At 41.4% G+C, this 19,562-nt stretch overlaps 1 protein-coding gene across 1 annotated transcript in view; it reads left to right on the top strand.

Moving 5' to 3' along the window:
- ENTHD1 (ENTH domain containing 1) overlaps positions 1 to 19,562 on the top strand; it is a 64,070-nt gene that overhangs the window by 39,702 nt on the left and 4,806 nt on the right. The window contains exon 5 of the mRNA XM_087813810.1: positions 12,097 to 12,492. Within this exon, the coding sequence (XP_087669936.1) occupies positions 12,097 to 12,492 (396 nt within the window). The remainder of the gene's footprint in view (positions 1 to 12,096; positions 12,493 to 19,562) is intronic.

The following is a 19,562-nucleotide window of genomic DNA, read 5'->3' as shown; positions in this document are numbered from 1 at the left end:
ATTTTCCCCATCATTATGACGACTAAAAGGAAAATTAAGAGATGCTGATTTTTAAATTATTTATGAATTTTAGGTCAAGAAGCCAGCCAACATAAATCTTTTACTACATTACTAACGAGTGTATATTAAAAAAGTCATATAACCCTTCTGACAGTTCAGATTAAGAGAATCAAGCTTAATCTAAGCTAAAATGACAGGTTCTTTATCAAAATGATGTGACTTCTCAGGTGTGTAAGTCCCAAGATGACTTTAGTTGCGTAAAACAAATGGCTGTGTATCTGTTGCCAAGAGTGATTAAGTTACTCATTCTGCAAAAATTTACTGCTGCCTACTGTGTGGCAGGTACTGTGCTAACCGCTAGATATCCAGTGATGAACAAGATACCTGCCTAGTGGTCTAATCAAACCTGACCAGGTCTAATCAGACAAGTGTAAGGAGGGGGGAGGGTGCAGGAAGGCACCTAACCCTGACTTCACATGGTAGGGGAGGCTTTCTGGAGAAGGCGGTGTTCAAACTAGAACCTGAAGGATAGGTAATGATAAATGGTCAACATGTGTTGTGTGTGCTGGGTATAGTTTTAAGCACTTTAATTCATTTAATCTTTGTAACAATCTCATAAGATAAATGAGGAAAATCCACACAGTTTAAATAACTTGTCCAAGGTCACAGAGCTAGGAAGTGGCTAAGTCAGGATTTAGATCAAAATAGTCTGATCCCAGAGCCTATGCTGATGTGTTTCAAACCTTTTGACTGTGATCCAGAGATGCTTTTTATGCCATGACCCAGTGCGTGCACACACACGCACCTGAAACAGTGTTTTACAAACAATAGTTATTGGCAATGCACTCTGACCTATTTTATTCTAGACAGTTTTACTTTTTTAAAAAATAATGGATGCAACCCACAAAATTGATTTTACAATCCATTAATGGGTCGTAATCCACAGTTTGAAAAATAGTTCGCTACACTATTTTCCCTACTACACAAAATGAACAGACCAAGTGAGGAGAGAAGAAAATAGGCAGAGTGAACAGTGTGTGAGAAACGAGGGGTAGGAGGAAGCTTGGCAGGTCAGAACAGCTGAGAGAAATTCAGTAGGGCCTTAGGATTGAGTGGATGGCAGGAAAGGCACCAGATGAAGCCAGAAAGGTAAACAAAGTCGTATCAGTAAAGGTGACCATAATTTATTGTCCAAACCATGACACTTTTGAAGTAAAAGGGGGCACAGTGAATAATTATGCCAGGATAACAGATATAAACCTGGAGCTTCCTAGGCAGAGTGGCATTGCTCTGGTCTGAATATTTGTGTTCTCCTCAAATATGTTGAAAACCTAATGTGATGGAATTCGTGGGGCCTTTGGGGGGGGGGGGGTGATTAGGTCACAAGGGTGGAACCCTCATGAATGGAATTAGTGATTTATAAAAAGGGACCCCATAGAGCTCCGTAGCCCCTTCCACCATGTGAGTACATAGTAAGGAGTCAGCAGTCCGCTGCCAGGAAGAAGGCCTTGACCAGAACCTGACTATTGCCATCACCCTGATCTTGGACTTCAGCCTCCAGAACTGTGAGAAATAAGTTTCTGTTGTTTATAAGCTACCCTACCCAGTCTGTCATATTTTGTTACAGCAGCCCTTCCAGACTAAGACCTGTATGCCCAGTTTCTCTAATACTTTTATTTCTTATCTCTTTGATCGTAGCCATTCTAACAGGTATGAGGTGATCTCTCGCTGTGGTTTTGATTTGCATTTCCCTGATGATTAGTGATGTTGAGCACCTTTGCATGTACCTGCTGGCCATCTTATGTCTTCTTTGGAAAAATGTCTATTTGGATCCTCTGCCCATTTTTAAAATCAGATTGTTTGTTTTTTTGTGTTGAGGTGTAGGAGTTCTTTATATCTGTATATTAACCCCTTTTCAAACACCCCTGTATGGTTTACAAATATTTTTTCCCATTCAGTAGGTTGCCTTTTCATTTTGTTGATTGTTTTCTTTGCTGTGCAGAAGTTTTTTAGTTTGGTGTAGCCCCGCTTGTTTATTTTTGCTTTTGTTGTCTTTGCTTTTGTTGTCAAATCCAAAAAATCATCGCCAAGACCAATGTCACAGTGCTTGCCACCTGTTTTCTTCTAGGACTTTTATGTCTTACGTTCAAATCTTTGACCCATTTTAAGTTAATTTTTGTGTCGGTCCAGTTTTATTCTTTTGTGTGTGGCTGTCCGGTTTTCCCGACACCATTTACTAAAGAAACTGTCCTTTCCTCATTGTATATTCTTGCTGCTTTGTAGTAAATGACCATATAGGCCTGGGTTTATTTCCAGGCTCTCTGTTCTCTTCCATTGATTAGACTATGATTTTTTGGTTACATAAATTAACCCATTTGTTATAGTCTAGCAGTGTTTCAAATTGTGGAGCTTTTAGTTCCTTCAGCCTTCTGATGGCAGACTTTACTGTGATGGCAGAAGTGATGTCGTAGGTCCAGGCAACCAACTACTGTTTTTGTACAGGACACAGTGCCTGATCCCCACAGCTCATCTCTCCATCTTGGTTTTGCCACAGAAGGAGCAAGTGTACTGGCATGCTGGCTGAATTCAATTTTCTCCACCCTTTTCCTGAAGAAGCCCTAGCGGGTTGCAGATTTACCAGTGATTCTGGCCTTGGTGTGTTCAGCCGCGGTGCCACAAGTAGGTCCTAGTCTATGATTTGTGTTGAAAGGAGCCTACGTCTCGTCTATCATTGTACTCTCTGTCTCTAACCCAGTGCTTAGCCACCTAATATGGGCTCCACTAAATGCTACTTGGCTAAATAAGTATCATTTGAAGTGATGTTTCTGTATTTTTGCATATACTTTCAAAGTGTCTTCTGAGAAGATTCATCGTAGTGTTTTGAAAGAAGAGCAGTATGAGTGGCACAGCAGATGGGCTCTAAGTTCACCAGTGAGGTTGGCTGCCAGCAGAGTCATCTTTTGAAGACTCTTCTTCATCCCGAGTTGACACGGGATTGTTATATTGGCTAAAGAGAGTCTTTTTAAAGGGTGGAAGTACTCAGGACACATACCATTTGAAATAATGTTGAAGGATATAGAGCGGGAATGCACACGGGCATTGGTGTTGACCCAGACATTATCCATTTAGCTTTTCCTTTCATATCACTTCAAGTCTGGTCTGAAACAGGATCTGCCTCTACTGTGGCAGGAACCCGGAGACACAGCACAAGTTTCAAAACCCGGGGGTTGGGCAAAAAGGTTCACTTGTTCCTAGAATTACAGGGAGCCCAGTGAGGCTGGAATGCAGCACATGAGGGGAGGGTGGTGTGAGAGGAGGTCACAGAAAGGTAAGGTAGGCAGGAGCCATGTCATGGGGAGGGGTTTCAGACTGAATTATGAGTGCAGTGGCAAATTTTGAAGCACAGGAGTGCTATACTCTGATTGGTGTTTACTTAAACATAAACCTGGGGAGAATTAATTATGGGGGAAGCAGAAGCAGAAAGATCAGTGAAGCTACATAGACTGTCCAAATGACCCTGACGGGGGCCAGAGGCCGGGGTTGTGGAGAAAAGTGTGCAGATTTGAGATATATTTTGGAATCTCCTGATAATTGATTGGCTGGCAGAGTGAGGAAACAAAGATGACTCCTCTTTTTCTGCCTTTGGGAAGTGGGTGTGTGAGTGAGGGTGCCATTTAGTGAGAAGCAGAAGACCGGGGAGAGAACAGGTTTGGGTGACCTATTATGAGTTGCACTTTATATATAAAGTATCTATTTGAGGTGCCTATGAGACATCCACTTAAATTCGTGTATTCTGGAAATTATCGAATATCAGTTCACTAAAATAGATGATTGTTTCTCCCACTTGTTTAATCAGCCTCTCTTTCCATGAGACACATAATTTTAGAAAATTCTAGCTGTGCTGTTTAGATGGTGGTAGTATGTCTGCTGTGCACTCGTGAGATCTGAGCGCACCCCATTACTGAAAAGAAGCAGCACACGCGCCTTGAATGTAGGCCATCACCAGGCATGCCCAATCCCGTAGCAAATTCTGAGGACTAGTAAGTAGCTAATCTTTTTTCCCTTGTTGTTGATTACAATCCAACAGGTCTAACATGTTCAAACTACAGCTTCATTTTCCCTGAAGTTAGCAGTTTTAACAAAATGGAAATAGCAGTACTTAATTTTTTCCAGTTCGTATTACTCTCTTCCATACAGCAGAATGTGGATGCTTCAGAGGACTGGGCAGAGTAGACAAGGAGTGACCTAGTTTCTGAGAAGTGGATTAAGCTCCTGCAGATGTTCTCTTTTCCTTTCTAAAGATTTTATAGTGCGTGTGTGTGCGTGCATGTGTGCTCGTGCGTGTGTGTGTAAAATGGCTGCACTATTGCACTACAGAGGTGCTCTGGAAGCGCCTTAGACTTTTGGATCAGCATGTGGTTTGGCATGGAGACAAGATAAGCAAAGGGCCACAGCAGTTACAAACCCTGATAGCTCAGTTTTGCCAAGGTCAAATGTTTTTAGTAAATATAAATGAAAAAGGTGTTCTGCTTCCTTGGAGGTGTTAGGGATGGGAAACTTTCCTCTTTTCCCACTTGGTTCTTCTTTCTGGCTGGTCAAATAATTCAGTGACATGCAGCAGATTAACAGGAGAAATCAAGTTTTAATGTGTGTACATGGGGAATTCACATGTGCCTGAGTCTCACTCCTGTCTGTCTGCCATGATCTCCACAGTGATCTGTATAACACACAAAACTTCAAAACAGCCTTTACTGGCTTTTCATTTTCTGCGGGATAAAACTATACTACTGACTTCCTTCATTTTCAGCAATGTGGTGGACTAGACACTCTGAAGGTCCTCTTGCTGCTAACACACACACACACACACACACACGACACACACACACACACACACATGACACACACACACACGAGCACACAAAACTAGATTCTGGATAAAAGATACCTTTCAGTGCATTGTTGAATTCCTGGGAGTTAAAGGAAATCTCTAAGGGCAAAGCAGAACAAAAGCCGACAAACACAATAGACTGAGAACTGAAACCTGATTGGAGCAGGGGCTCTGAGTGTAAAGAAATCTCAGGGCAGGTTTCTGTGCAGGCTGCTGTTCAGCATCACAGAACACCAAGGCCAGAACCAAGCAGGAGGAAGTGGAGCCTCTAGTCTGCCGTAAGTGTAGTGCTCAAGGTGGTAGACTGCCTCTAGGTCTTTAGTCCTGCTCCTGCCGGTCATGAGCTCAGTGTCATCTCCAAAGGAGTCACTAACACATTGTGTCTTTCCGCAGTGCCAGGTTTATTAGGGAAGACCTTCCCAACAAGCTGATTAGCATCACAGTTACACGTAGAGGGGAGCTTATGAGATAGAACTCAGCAGAGCAAGCTTTGGGCACAAAGTGCCAGTTACCAGGTCACCCGCTGTGTCCCTTGGTGGAAAGGCAGGCATTGGTCTCAAGCCAGGTGGCTGCAGTGGTGGTTGCAGTGGTGGCAGCGTACAGTGAAGTGCAGTTGGGCAGGGCTCCGAGTGTGACCGTGGTACAGACAAGCTTGAGCATTGGGTGGTCAGAGCTCTGAGATCTTATCGCCCACAGCAGTCCCACTCATATAGGCATTTAGGTGGAGCCCCTATCCAAGTGTCCAGACTTGCGGTTTTGGGCATTCCAGGCCACTTCCAAAGGGCGTTCTTGTTACCTCAGTCCTGACATAGCACTTGACATAACTGCCCTGGCTGACAGTGACTCATTATTGGATTGTCAAAGGTGTCCAAAAAGTCTGTTCTGCTCTTGCTCTATACAGACCCCTGGACTCTTACAGATTAACCTCAGCCAAGCATGATGTCAGCATCAGTGATAGCCCAAAAGACAAGAGAACAAGCCTGCATGAGTCAGAGTCTAAAAGATGCAAAGCACAGGCTTAGCCTACAAGCATTTCAGCTACGAACTATTAGCTGCGGAATAGTAAACAGCGGTGTGTGAGATGTTTAAGGGAGAAAACAGATGGAATCAATGAGGGACAGATGATCAGACAGACTTGAAAAATAACCAAATAAAACCTTCAGAAAGGAAGAAAACAAAGTCATTTGAAAGTAAAAACTCAGCAGATGTGGATGGGTTAAACAATAGATTAAACTGAAGTGAGAATTATCAGCAGGGAGGTGGTTGGAATAAGTTGAACCAGACCTGGATGCCCCACATTAGGGGACTCCCAGGGTACACTCACATTCACCCCACAAGAGAGCCAGCATTTGGGGACCTGGCATAGAGAGGGCGTGGAGGCCCTTTTAGCCAGAGAATCCACAACAGCCAACAGATAACAGGGCCCAGATGAGGAAGAGCAGGCACTTCTCTCTCACTCCCCCTCCTCTGTTCTGATACCAGAGTAGAGCTGAGCTCAGAGGAGGGAGCTGTGCCCCACAGGCTGCCCTGCCCCATAAGTGGACCTCCAGAAGAGGGAAGGGAAAATAAAATAAAAGAGGAGCCCTGGAGGAGAGAGCAGCCAGCCCAGAAGCACAGAGGTGACAGCATCTGGTGTGCTGCGGAGTCTTGCAGAGTGGCTGAAGTGTAATGGGGCAGGGGACGACACTGAAAGGAGAGGTGGAACTCCGATTAGACGTGACTTTGGCCTCACTCCTCACACCCATATTTTTTTCCTCCTTGATCTCTATGCTGTATTTTTGAATGATTTCTTTGTACCTATCTTCTAGTTCCCAATTTTCTCTTCAACTGGAGTTAGTCTGCTGTTTAAATCAGCCATTTAAAAAAAAAAAAAAAAAATTCAGTTATTTTACTTTTTATTTTTAGAAATCTACTTGGATCTTTGTCAAATCTACTTGGTTTTATTTTTATAATCTCTAGTTCCTTGCTCATATTTTCCAGCTTTTATTTCTTTAAACATATTAAATATGTCTGTGGTTATTTTATCTTCTGTATTTTGTAATTCCAGTGAATGACAGTGTCTAAAGGTTTTGCTGGTCCAGTTCTGCTGGCTTGTGTATTTTTTTTTTTTTTTTACATATATCTTTATTGATTTCAGAGAGAGGGAGGGAGAGAGAGAGAGAGATAGAAACATCAGTGATGACAGAACCGTCATTGATCGGCTCCCTCCTGCACGCCCCCAACTGGGGATAGAGCTTACAACCCAGGCATATGCCCTGACAGAGAATCGAGCCTTGATCTCCTGGATTCTAGGTCGATGCTCAACTGCTGAGCCATGCCTGGCCAGGGTGGCTTTTGTATTTTTAGATAAATTACAATACAGTGCTATAAGTTCAGTTATTAAAATATAAGCAAAGAGCTATCAAACAAGGACCATACAACTGCCTCTATCTGGGGGGAAGAGAAAGGGAATATATCATCTTAGGCATTCAATGAAGTGTTTTCTGAGGGACATATATATTAAGTTTTAATAGGTGGGCTTTTTGTTTCTTTGAGGTTTTGTTGTTTGTTGGTGGTGTGTGCGTTTTTGCTTATTTTGAGTAATAGAGTACTCATGCTTCATGAGAAGCAGCACTTTGTCCGCTTGCATAACTTAAATAATATTTAAAGGTTTGTGTTGCAGACTTAGACAGGATTTTTACTCAGTATTGAAGTAAGACATTTTATTGTTGGTCTGTACATCTAATGGAGAAAATGTTTAAGAATTACAGTTCTTCTCATTGACATCTTTCCCCAGGGCACCAGTTCTCTTGGCCTTAAATGCAAGACACAAAGGCATGCATCATGCTTGTGGTCTACAGATATACGATTTCTGGGGGGAAGGGAGAGAACCTGGTATATTCAGATTCCCATCTGCTTCCAGTCAGGCCCACGGCAGGAACTCCCTTGTGATTCCACTTCTTTTGATTGTTCTGTAACAATACCCTACAGTAACTACATAGCGTTTACTGTGTGCCAGGTACCATTCAAGCATTTCATATATTTCATTCATGTCAGAATTAAACCTCTGACCCAATCTAGCTTAACTTTTCACTCTCCTAGAGTCACCTATAGGGTGTCATTGTCATTATAAAGATTGGTCTGACAGTTACAAACACTTGGCCTTCAGATACCAGCTCATCTGTTACCAGTATGGAATGTTCCTGTCTGTAGGCAGTCTGTTTGGCCCGGAGTGTTCTCTGTAGAGCATGGAGACCTTAGCCTGCCAGAGACCAGATTCCACTTACACTCCATCCTGAAAGATAGAAAACATTGAGATATTAATGATCGCCAGCTTCCCAGAGACATTTTCAGCCTCAGTTCTTTAATGATAATCTATTGAAGAAAACTATGGTTTTTATTATTGATGGAACTATATAATCACTGTAAAATTTAATAATGAGAATCCTGTACCTGTTTCAAATGATCCATTTTCATGGCCTGAAAGTCTCAGCTGTCCACTTGAAGAGATTTTTAAAGAAAAGCACCTTTAAATGTGTCTATAAAGCTATTCTCCTATGAGAAGTTAAACCTTTAACTCAAATTTATATTGAAAGTAGTAAGTATACTTGGCATATTTCATAGCTACAGTTTCCAAATGTTTTCTTATTTTAATATTTGGATATAATATAGTGCAATTAAATGTAATGATATACAATAAAAAATTCTTAGAACCTACATATATACACACACATATACACTTAACACAGACCATAGGGAAATTATAGCTATTCCAACTTATTATGATGATTTAGGGTTTCATATATATATATATATATATATATATATATATATTATATATATGTATATATATGTATATATATGTATATATGTATGTATGTATGTATATATATGACAAATGTATTAAGATTTTCATGTCAAATATATTAAGTTTCACATTAAATATCAATTTAAATTAGTGGCATGTCTACTTTAAACCAATATATCAATGAGCAATTTAAATAATCCCTCTATATTAATAATTTATAACTGAGGCTTCTTAAAAATGGCCTTATTATCTTCTGATCCTGTTTCCTTTGATTAACATAATTACTAAAGCAGGAGCTCCCTCAGTTACACATTTTTAAACCACTGAAAGACACATTTTGGGATCCATCTTCTGTCATGCTTGCCAGCTCTCTGCTCTGTAGCTGTAATTGGATACTATTTATTAGACCAACAGGAGAATTAATCACAGCAATAGCTCCTTTGGAATATAACCCCCATTATTAGATTCACAGTATAATGGAATATAAAATAATATTCAATGATTATAGTACCTGGAACGAGGCAGTGGAATTATTGAAAAGTGAAAAAGAGTTACCAGTACGGAATGTTCCTGTCTATAGGCAAAGTCTCTTAACTCAGAATTAAATCTGAAGTTCTCTTTTAGAAATGATTTCATCATCTCCTCCAAAACTATTTCGGTACCTTCAGTAGCATCACTGTGCCCTGTCGTCCTCAGGCTCAGAGCATGGTGGCGTGTTGCTGCTGTGTTGTTCTCCCCTAGGGTTTTAGTGATCATGTTTAAATCCGCAGCCTGATGTCTTACATGAGACTAAGCTGCTTCCTAAGGGTAACTATCAAGAGCAATCACCTCAGCCTGGATATGGCCAAAATTTAAGGTCCCTTCTGCATTAGTCAAATATATTAGCAGGTGTAAAGCACTGCACAATAAAGAAAACTGGCTGTAGTCTCAAATTAGTACCGGGCTTCCCATCCAGCAGTCTGCTGGGCAGATACTTGAGAACAAAGCTCTTTGCCATTCAGGTTTGAATGGAAAGAAAATGAGAAACTAGGTAAAGCAAGCCAACCAAATTAATTCACTCTACTCCTCTCTGCCTTTTCAGTGGAATTCAGAGAAATTCTCTCTCAGAGAAAGTTGAGAAGCCCTCACGAAACAGTCACTTTAGTGTTTACAGAGTATACATTTATGTGCTTTGTGTTGAACATATAAAGACGATATTGATTGCTGTTCTCCATCAGATCCCCACAGGTTCTTCTAGGCGTCAGAAAATTTTCCGTAAATGCTGTTCGTTCTTTTTTCCATTGCTTTTCAGAGACAGTGGAAGGGAGGGAGGGGGGAGAGAGAGAAACATCGATGTGAGAGAGAGACATCGATTGGTTGCCTCCTGCACACTCCCAACCAGGGCTGGGGATCGAGCCTGCCACCAACATTCATGCCCTTGGTCGGAATTGAACCCAGGACCCTTCAGTCCACAGGCCAACACTCTAACCACTGAACCAAACCAGGTAGGGCTTTTGTTCTTTATATGGATCCAAGGTACAGAGGCCAGCTGTGTGCTTAACTCAGTCCCCTCCGCATGGCCCTGCCTCTGAAAGCAGCAGCAGCAACAGATGGAGGGATTCCCAGGTGGACTTCAGTCACTTCACAGTTCTGAACCGCTAGAAAAGTTAGTAAAGAAGTACTTGGTACAGCAGCTTCTACCAGATTTTTTGTTCCTCCCTTTATGTAAATATGGTGATGCACACATGTCCTTAGAATACTGTAAATCTAGTATTCTACTAGAAATATATTAGTAATTTTAGTAGAAACTTTACCAACTAGATGCAACTTGATCATATGCAAATTAGGAGTATTCTAGAAGTTGTTTTCATCTACCGATTTTCTGTTTCCTTTCATCATTATTAAGTAAACTATATTAGATTTAGGCAAACGAAGGCCTTACTTTTTCTTTATCCTGTGCTTCAGTCTGTCCTTTCACTTGATAAGCATTTATTGAACGCATCCTATGGGAAGGGCTTTTAGGTGCTAGGATACAAAGATGACTCCTAACAAGGTCTCGTCGAGGAGCCTGTTTTCAGGTGGGAGTGGGAGCCTTGTAATAAATGAGATGAAGTGTTGTAATGACTCACAGGGCTCCAAACAGGTTATGGCAAGACAGACAACAATTGGACACAGGGAGGAAAGGATACAGAGGAGGCGATACTTGAATTTTGAAAGATGAGAAAGTTTGGAGATGAGCGGGTTGAGGAAACGAGAATTCCTGGAGAGGCAGCGATGTGCGTTCCCTAAATTGTCTTAACTGGTATCCCAGCAGCGGTCTTGCCCAGGATGGCCTCCAACTGTGGGTGAAAATGGAAAGGAAGGTTTTTAGAGTCTAAGAAAATCTACTTTTCTGTAGTAACTCAGAGCCTGGAAGGGATGCTGCTAGTGTATGAATGTGCGCGATGAGGTGTGTTTTGATGTACATCGTGATATGTAAACACCTGGTAGTGAATTACACAAGTCCTGTAGCCTCTTCTCTTTTGGGAGCTTCGAATGCCGTCATCTTCCTTCTGCCTTCACTCACCCAGCTATGCTTCTGACTTCTGGAACTCTCTTAGAGATCGTTTTCCTCCTTTCTGTGTTCAACTTCAGACGAGGAGGAAAGCACTGAGTGTCGACAACAGCGTGCACCTGGGAATTTGGACCAGGCTCATGATTCATGGATTCAGGAGACATTCCCGTATCTGACCCACTTACATCTCAATTCCTTATAATTCCTCCAGTTCCTTCTATTTGTAATAAATATTATTTGTCTGTTGTAGCCCAAGTACTTTGCTGAATTCTAGGTACTTTGGTGATATTAATGAATGAATTATACAAAGGTCCCTGACCAAATGGAACTTTTTAGTCATCAGCACAGCGGCTCTGAAAGATCGCTGCTTCTCTCCCACGTAGAGAAAGGATTCATTGAAAGTAGACTGGTGCATAAAGTAGTGATTTTCTTTCATGGGCTTTGTTGGGGCACTGGGGCAAGAAGACATTTTTTATTTCAGGAGAGAAAGACTTTTTCTGTGACTGGCGGTTCTGTAAGGATAGACCAGTATGATATGGCAAATTTTCTCTAGTTTATCTTGTTAAAAGATGAAAGTTTGAAGGTACTAAAAATAGAGTGGTTTCAGAGACAGATAAGTAGGTGAAGGGAAAATATTTTAAGACAAGTTGCTCGAAGCTTTCCTTTTCTTGTGCTTCGTGAAGAGAGAAGGCAGCCACCCGGTGACTGAGGCATCGGTTCTGGTGTGGGCTCTCTTCAAAGAGGCAGAGTAGGAACATTGTAAGAAAGCAGAAACAGCTGAATAGGAGAGAATTCTGTTATGGCATAAAAAAGAATTTGATTTATTAAAATTGCAACAGATTTGAAATAGAGTGTTTTCAGTTTAATTTTTTATTTGTTATTTTACAGATGCTGCACCTACTCCCTCAGAAAAAAACCCATCTCTGCAGACAAATGTGAGTTCAGGAAAGAAACCAGGCAGCACCATTACGAATACTATAACAGAAAACCCTTCACAAATGCCTCTAGAAGAGCAGTCAGCTGCAAAAAAATGTGAAATATTAACAACTTCACCAGCGTTTTGGTCATTGAGTAAAGAGGAGTCTAGTCATCCAAATTTAAGAGTATCCAAGTCAGATTCGACTTGCTGTAACCAGGCCTCTGTGGAGACCCTCTACGTCTCTCCCTCATTCAAAATGTTTGACCCAGTGAAGGAGACTGCAGTCGATAAGGACTCTCAGAAACCAGACAGGCCCAGCATCGTTCAGAGGGGTGATGAAAACCTCAGGACCTTAGCAACATGGGGTAAGTCTAAAAACCCACCATGAACAAACCCTCTGTTGAAGCATCTTCATTCCCTTCTCTCTGCCTCCCGTCCCCGTTTTGCTCCCTCCTTTCTCTCTCCACCCAGTGCTATTACGATTTGCCCCACACAGAGGAACTTCTCTATGGGAAAGTGCCTTTTATTAAGGGCTAATAGGCAGTTAGATCCTCCTTGTGGGTTACAAGTGCTCCATTGAAGCTCATGTTCTGAGCGATTTTGTTGGGGAACAAATTAGAAAGAACTCACATTAAATAAGAGTTTCCTTGTGGTTGTTTCCAAAAGTACCCAAGAATTTCTCACGCTCAGGAACAAGTAAACTTCTGTTCTTCCCGAAGGGCATGCAGGCCAGAGAATAATACAGAGCTGTGGCCTAGCAAGGACATTCTGTGGCACTCCTGCTGCTTCTCCATAGAGTAGCCGAATGGCCTGATGGCTAATACTCGCCACTTAAACTGTGGACCGCTCACCATGTTCCTGAAGATCCAGGAGCTTCCTGGCCCTGTGCAGTCTAGCTTCTGGCTCTTTCTGCAGCCTGATGTTCTTTCCATTTGTCAAATAAACCATGTCGCGTCACCACCTTTGGCCTCTTGTTCCCTCTGACTTCTAACCCACCCCTTCCCTTGTTCCCTCCTACTCATCCTTTAGAGGGCAGCTCAGACATCACTTCCACTTATTATTATATCCTCAGCACCAATCACAATGCCTTGCACTTCGGGGGCGCTCAATATTTAATAAGCAAACTAAAAGCGTAGTGGAGAAGGAGTGGGAAATATATGTGGAAAAGTAGTAGAAGAAAACATTGGACGATTAAGCCAAAATAGATGAGGAGGAGCTATGTATGCCAGGTTAAATTTGGACTTTATTTTGGAGGCAGAGCAAGTCACTAAAGGTTTTAAGTCAGGTGAATGACTTTACCGACATGTTTTAGAAAAATTACTGTCAGGGAATGTGGAGGATTGATATGGAGGCAGTGAAACAAGGAGGCAGCACTTCAGAGGCTCTTGTAGGAAAGGAAACTGGGTGACAGATAGGAGACAAGAGAGGGTGAGATAGAGGGAGATAGTCCCAGATGGAGCTTAATGTGGAGGAGGTGGCCTAGAATCAGAACAGAAAGGGGGTCACCTCATCCTGAGGGCCTGTAAGGAAGGAGGAGGAAGGATGTAGCAATGTGAGGAAAGGGTTTTGTTGATTTTAATAATTAAGATGCATTAAGCCTTTGGGCGCCATATATTGCATGTCTTGGCCTCGAGATCTTACTGTCTGATGTCACCTGCCAAGACTGAGGAGTATGGAGTAATATAATGGCTGGGAAGAGACTGGAAAAAAATTAGCATAGCCACTCTAGAGAATGGAAGAGGGAACTGATAAAACACTGATGAGATGAAGGAGTGGTCATTTGCAGCAGTCCTAATTTACGGGGTCCTGTGCTTTTCTCCGGTAGTGCTGAGCAGCCTGGGAATAGGAATGAAAAAGGGAGAGACTTAAACTGGAATAGGATTAGGACAGGGATTGGCGAACTACAGTCCCTGGGCTGAATCTGGCCTACTGCCTGTTTTTATAAACAAAGGTCTATTGGAATACAACCACACTAATCGGTTTACATACTGTCTTTGGCTGCTTTTGTGCTACAACAGAGCTGGGCAGTTGCAGCATACACTGTATGTCCCACAAAGCCTAAAATATTTGCTATCTGGTCCTTTACAGAGAGGTTTGCTGACTCCAGATTAGGAATTAGCAGCAGGTAAGGCAGAAGACACAGCAGCAAAGGGACCGCAAGCAAGTGTTTAAAGTGATGAATAATGGGATTGTAGACTGGACAAGAAAGGAGGCAGAGCCAGGCAGGCACTGGTAGAGTGAGAGAAATAAAAGCATCGTGGGATCTGTTGTCTCAGGCCAAAGGGTGGATATATTTAAAGGAATGAGGAGGCTGGAAGTAATCCAGAAGGAAAGAATTGTTAGAAAACAAGATTTCAGACCGAGGCAGTTCTGAGTGATGACATGTTCTAGGGAGTGCTCAGAGGAATGGCTGGTGAGGATTCAAGAAATGATGAGATGAGGGTGGATGGCTAACCTCCATGGATGCTGGCATCACTCGGGATGATGGTTTGCATTTCAAAGTTTCACCTACCACTGGTCAACTGCAATTCAAAAATAGTCAATGGAAAATTCCAGAAATAACAATTTATTAAATAGTTCATAAGTTTTAAATTGCATGCTGGTCTGAGTGGCATGGTGAAATCTCATGCCATCCCCCTCCATCCCACCCAGGACATTTACTCATGATCCCCTTGTCCAACTTGTCCATAATATATATGCTATCTGCCCATTAGTCACCAAGCAGCCATCCCAGTGATCAGGTGGACTGTGTGGTATCTCAGTGCTTGTGTTCATGTAACCCTTCTTGTACTTAATAATGGTCCCAAAGCATAAGAATAGTGATGCTGGCAATTCAGATATGCCAAAGAGAAGTCAATAAATGTGTCTCTTAAATGAAAAGGTGAAAATTCTCTGTTATAAGGAAAGAAGAGAAATCGTATGCAGAGGTTTCTAAGATCTATGGTAAGAACAAATCTCTCCGTGGATTGTGAAAAAGGAAAAAAATCTGTGCTAGTTTTTTTGTCACACCTCAAACTGCCAAAGTTACAGCCATAGCGAGCGATAACTGCTTAATTAGGATGGAAAAGGCATTAAATTTGTGGGTGGAAGACGTGAGCAGAAACCATATTCCAACCGATGGCAGTGTGTCGCATCAGAAAGCATTGAGCTCATATGGAAACTGCAGCAAGGGATCCCCTGAAACAGGTGGCCACATTCACATAAATTTTATTATACTATGTTGCTATAATAGTTCCATTTTTTATTGTTAATTTTTCTACTGTGTCTAATTTATAAATTAAACTATCATAAGTATGTATGTATAGGAAAAACAGTACAATTGACCCTTGAACAACACGGGGGTTAGGGGCACCAACACCCACCTGAGCAGTTGAAAATCTGCATATAACTTTTAACTTCCCCAAAACTTAACTACTAATAGCCTACTGTTGACTAGAAGCTTTACTGAAAATATAAAGGGTCAATTAATACATATCTTGTATAGTATATGTATTATATATTATATTCTTACAATAAAGTAAGCTAGAGAAAAGAAAATGTTATTAAGAAGATCAAGAGTAAGAGAAAATATATTTACAGTATTTATTGAAAAAAAATCTGCATATAAGTGGATCTGCACAGTTCAAGGGTCAGCTGTAAATACAGGCCTTGGAACATATCCCCTGCAGATAAAGGGTTCTACTCTATCTACTGGTTTTAAGAACTATTTGTTTATATGCAGTGTCCAGGTCTGATGTTACAAACTCTTTGCAGATAATGAGCTGGGCAAATTAAAAAATACTTGCGCATTCATATTTTAGCAGATCTCAAGCATCAGGGAGGCTGCCTGTGGCAGCTGCCTAACGCACCTTAATATTTTTACTGAATGAGAGGGATGGATGTGCTACAGCAACCTTTTGACCTTTTGGTACAAATAGTTCTGTTGTTAGAACAGCCCGTTCCTTCTGCTCCTCTGTTTAAATTTTGTTATTTGTCACTCAAACCATTCTTTTAGTCCATCAGATAGTTTATCATGTGTCCTAAAATGGAAAAAAGAGCTAGAAGATTCTTAGACGCCAGATCTGGTGGCAGGCCGCTTGCTTTATATCCACATGAGCCCCAGTTAGTGTGTTAGATTGTGCTGGACTTCCCTTTCTCATGTTTTAGGAGGAAAAAACTCTATGCTTTCCCATGTTGGGATAATGGTAAGCATTCTCTCTGGCTTTGTCCTTTGTTTCTGTTTCTCATTGTTTCCTTTTTTTTTTACCCTGCTTTTAGTAGCAGTTACTCTGTATTTTTCAGTTCATCTTTGCTAGGAGAAGAAACCAAACATCACACACACTCAGGACTCAGTGACCATGACCAAAAAGGCTCCAGAGCCAGAAAAATTAACAGTTTCCTTAAAAGAAACCAGGAAACTGATAGAAACAGTTTTGCAAACCATCCAACTAACCCTGAGCTGCTGGTCAGGCTGGCTCAGAAGCACCATGTTGAAGGGAGCCTTATCACACCGGGAAGTCACAGCCACCCTGCCCCCAGACAGCCCAGTAACTCCTCTAGCCGTACATTTCCATCACCCCAAAAGCCCTGTATTCATTAGCAGTCACTCTCCATTTCCCTTCTTCCTAACTCCTGCAACCACTAATCCACTTTCTATCTCTATGGATTTTCCTGTTCTGGACATTTTATATGATAATATCATATAATATGTGACCTTCGTGTCTGTCTCCTTTCGCTTTGTATAATGTTTTTAAGGTTCATCCATGTTATAGCACGTATCAATTCTTTGTCCCTTTTTAGGGCTGAATAATATTCCATTGTAGAGAAATACACATTTTATTTATCCATTCATCAGTTGATGGACATTTGAGTTGTTTCCCCTTTTGGTTATTATGAATAATACTGCTATGTATGTTTGTGTAAAATATTACATTTTTAACCACTGGACAAAATTAGAATAATTAAGTGTATAGCTAACTTGACAGCCATTACAAACCAGCTAGAAAGATTGAAAGAAATTAATTGGAGCCCGGCCGATGTCGCTTAGTGATTGAGCATTAGCCAGTGCACCAAGAGGTCCCTGATTCGATTCCTAGTCAGGGCACATGCCCATGTTGCAGGCTTGATACCTGGCAGGGGGCATGCAGGAGGCAGCCAATTGATGTTGATGTTTCTCTCTCATCGATGTTTCTCTCTTTCTCTCCCTCTACTTCCCTCTCTCTGTAAAATCAATAAAAACATATTTTAAAAATGAAGAAATAAATTGGAGAATGAAAAAGAAATCCCTGTGGTTTATAATGAACCATTTAAAGTATTTAATTGACCAAGGACCTACTGCTTACAGAAAAATTTACATTTATAGCTAAGTCCTAAAATATTTCTAGAAATATATTTGTCATTTTACTTTTGCACCCAGTAGTTCTAAATGCTTTTTAAATTTAAAGTTGTAATATAGTAATGGTTCAGTGTTACTCATGAGTATAAAGTTAGAGATAACATAGCATTTAGGATAGTTTTATTGGTGCTGTCTTCAGGCAGGTGCAGCATTAATTGGTGTGCATATATCACACAATGAGATTTTAAAATACAGCCATTTACTGCAGCTTATTTGCAATAATTGCTGTATTTCAGCTTTGGCAGGTAAACTGTATGAAGGGGATGAATGTTAACTAGATACCCACATAACTTCTGAGTGAGCCAGAGAAGGGTACCGGAGCAGGCAGGGAGATGAACCCCAAGTGCAGCCAGAAGAGTCTCATACAGCTGTGGAGTATTTGGAAACAAAAATAAATTGATGCTCAGCAATTAAAAATGAAGTGGCTCCTTAGGAGAAGGCATCGCATAGCCTGTGAATCAAAGCTGCAAGACTAAACAGTGAGAAGCTATTTAGTCAGCCACTGCTGCTACAAAGGAAACAAAAGGTGGACGGACAGTGGAAAGTAGGATCCTCAAACGGTAACACCCCGGAGACACCCGGAGGCTTGTTAAAACTCAGTCTTCTGGGCCTGTTCCTCAGTCTCTGATTCAGTCAGTCTGCAGTGGGGCCCAAGACCTTCATTCTAACAAATTCCCACGTGGTAATGCTGCTGCTGCTCGTTCAGGGACCAGCTTTGAGAACCACTAGCATAAAGTTAAATCAGGTTGTTTTAAAAAATTGTTGTTAAATCAGGTATTTTAACCACATTGTTTTTACGTGACTAACATAACTGTGTTATCTCAAATATATAAGGTAACACCATATTATTATTTGACTCAAATGTTATTTCCTCTTGGCCTACTTAAGTGTTTCTCATTAAAATCATTCTTTCTAACAAGCATGAACTATATTTCTAGGATAGTTTCTTAGTAATTTAACAGATATGTTTTGAGTCCTGGGATTTTAGAGTCTCATCAAGGACATATAGTTCTGTCTGCCTGGTGTGTGGATCTTGCCTGAAACTGTCCTGCCAAATAGCCATTCAGGCTGTGCATGAGCCCCATGTGTGTCAGGAAACTCACCGTTTCCCCGTGCAGCTCATTTCATGTGTGGAGAACCTTTAAAAAGTGTGTTTTAAATTGGGCTAAAATCTGTTTTCCTTTGACTTTCATCTGTTAAGCCCAATTCTAACTCGAGCAATTTGAGAAATGGAATATAAATATTGCTAAGGTTTTGTGACTACCTTCTAATAATTAAGGATAGCCTTTTTGGGTAAAGATTTGCATATCTGTCAACCATTCCTTATAGATAAGATATCAAATCCCCTCACCTTCCTGTCTGCCTGCCTCCTAAATTTCATACAATTTAGCATAATCCTATACTAGAGTAAAAGTAATTCTACTGCAGTGGGATGGTGTGGACGTGTAACATAGTGGTTTAGATCATGTGCTATGACATCAGAGACTTGAATTTGAGTCTCACCCCTGCCTGTTTTAGCCTTGTGATCTTGGGAAAGTGTTTTAGCCTCTTCAAGATTTCTTTGCCTCATGTTTTAAATGAGGTTATAAAACCTACTCCACATATTTCTGTTGGAGGGTGGTGCTAGAGAGAGAGAATAAAAAACAGCTATTTGAAGTGCAGTCCAATCTTTAGACTTCTCCTCCTTGCCAAACAGATGAACAGTTGCCCCAAATCCCCACTTGCTCCCACACCCTCTGCAGAAGTCTGAGGATGTGTTTTCTGGAGAAGGCAGATGGTGGGTCTCTGAAATGAGAGATCTCAGGTACAGTGGAGAGCGTGGGTACCGAAACAACCGCTACAGCATTAAACAAGCGTGCGCAAACAAATGCTGAATGCTGGAAACCCAGCCCCTTTCCCTGCTAGACTGCAGCTCCCTGGGAACCACATCTTCATTTCCTAGGGAGGAGGTAGGAAAACTATTCTCACAAGAGCCTAAGCCCCTTGGGGGAAAGAACTAAAGATACTGACGTTAGAAGTTCCCCAACCAGTGATCCACCCAAATGACCGGACATTGAAGTT

This window comes from Miniopterus natalensis, chromosome 2 (genome assembly GCF_054644295.1).
Source record: "Miniopterus natalensis isolate mMinNat1 chromosome 2, mMinNat1.hap1, whole genome shotgun sequence".
Classification (NCBI taxonomy): domain Eukaryota; kingdom Metazoa; phylum Chordata; class Mammalia; order Chiroptera; family Miniopteridae; genus Miniopterus; species Miniopterus natalensis.
Note: the sequence above shows the minus strand (reverse complement) of the source record. Positions and strands in the feature narration are given on the sequence as shown.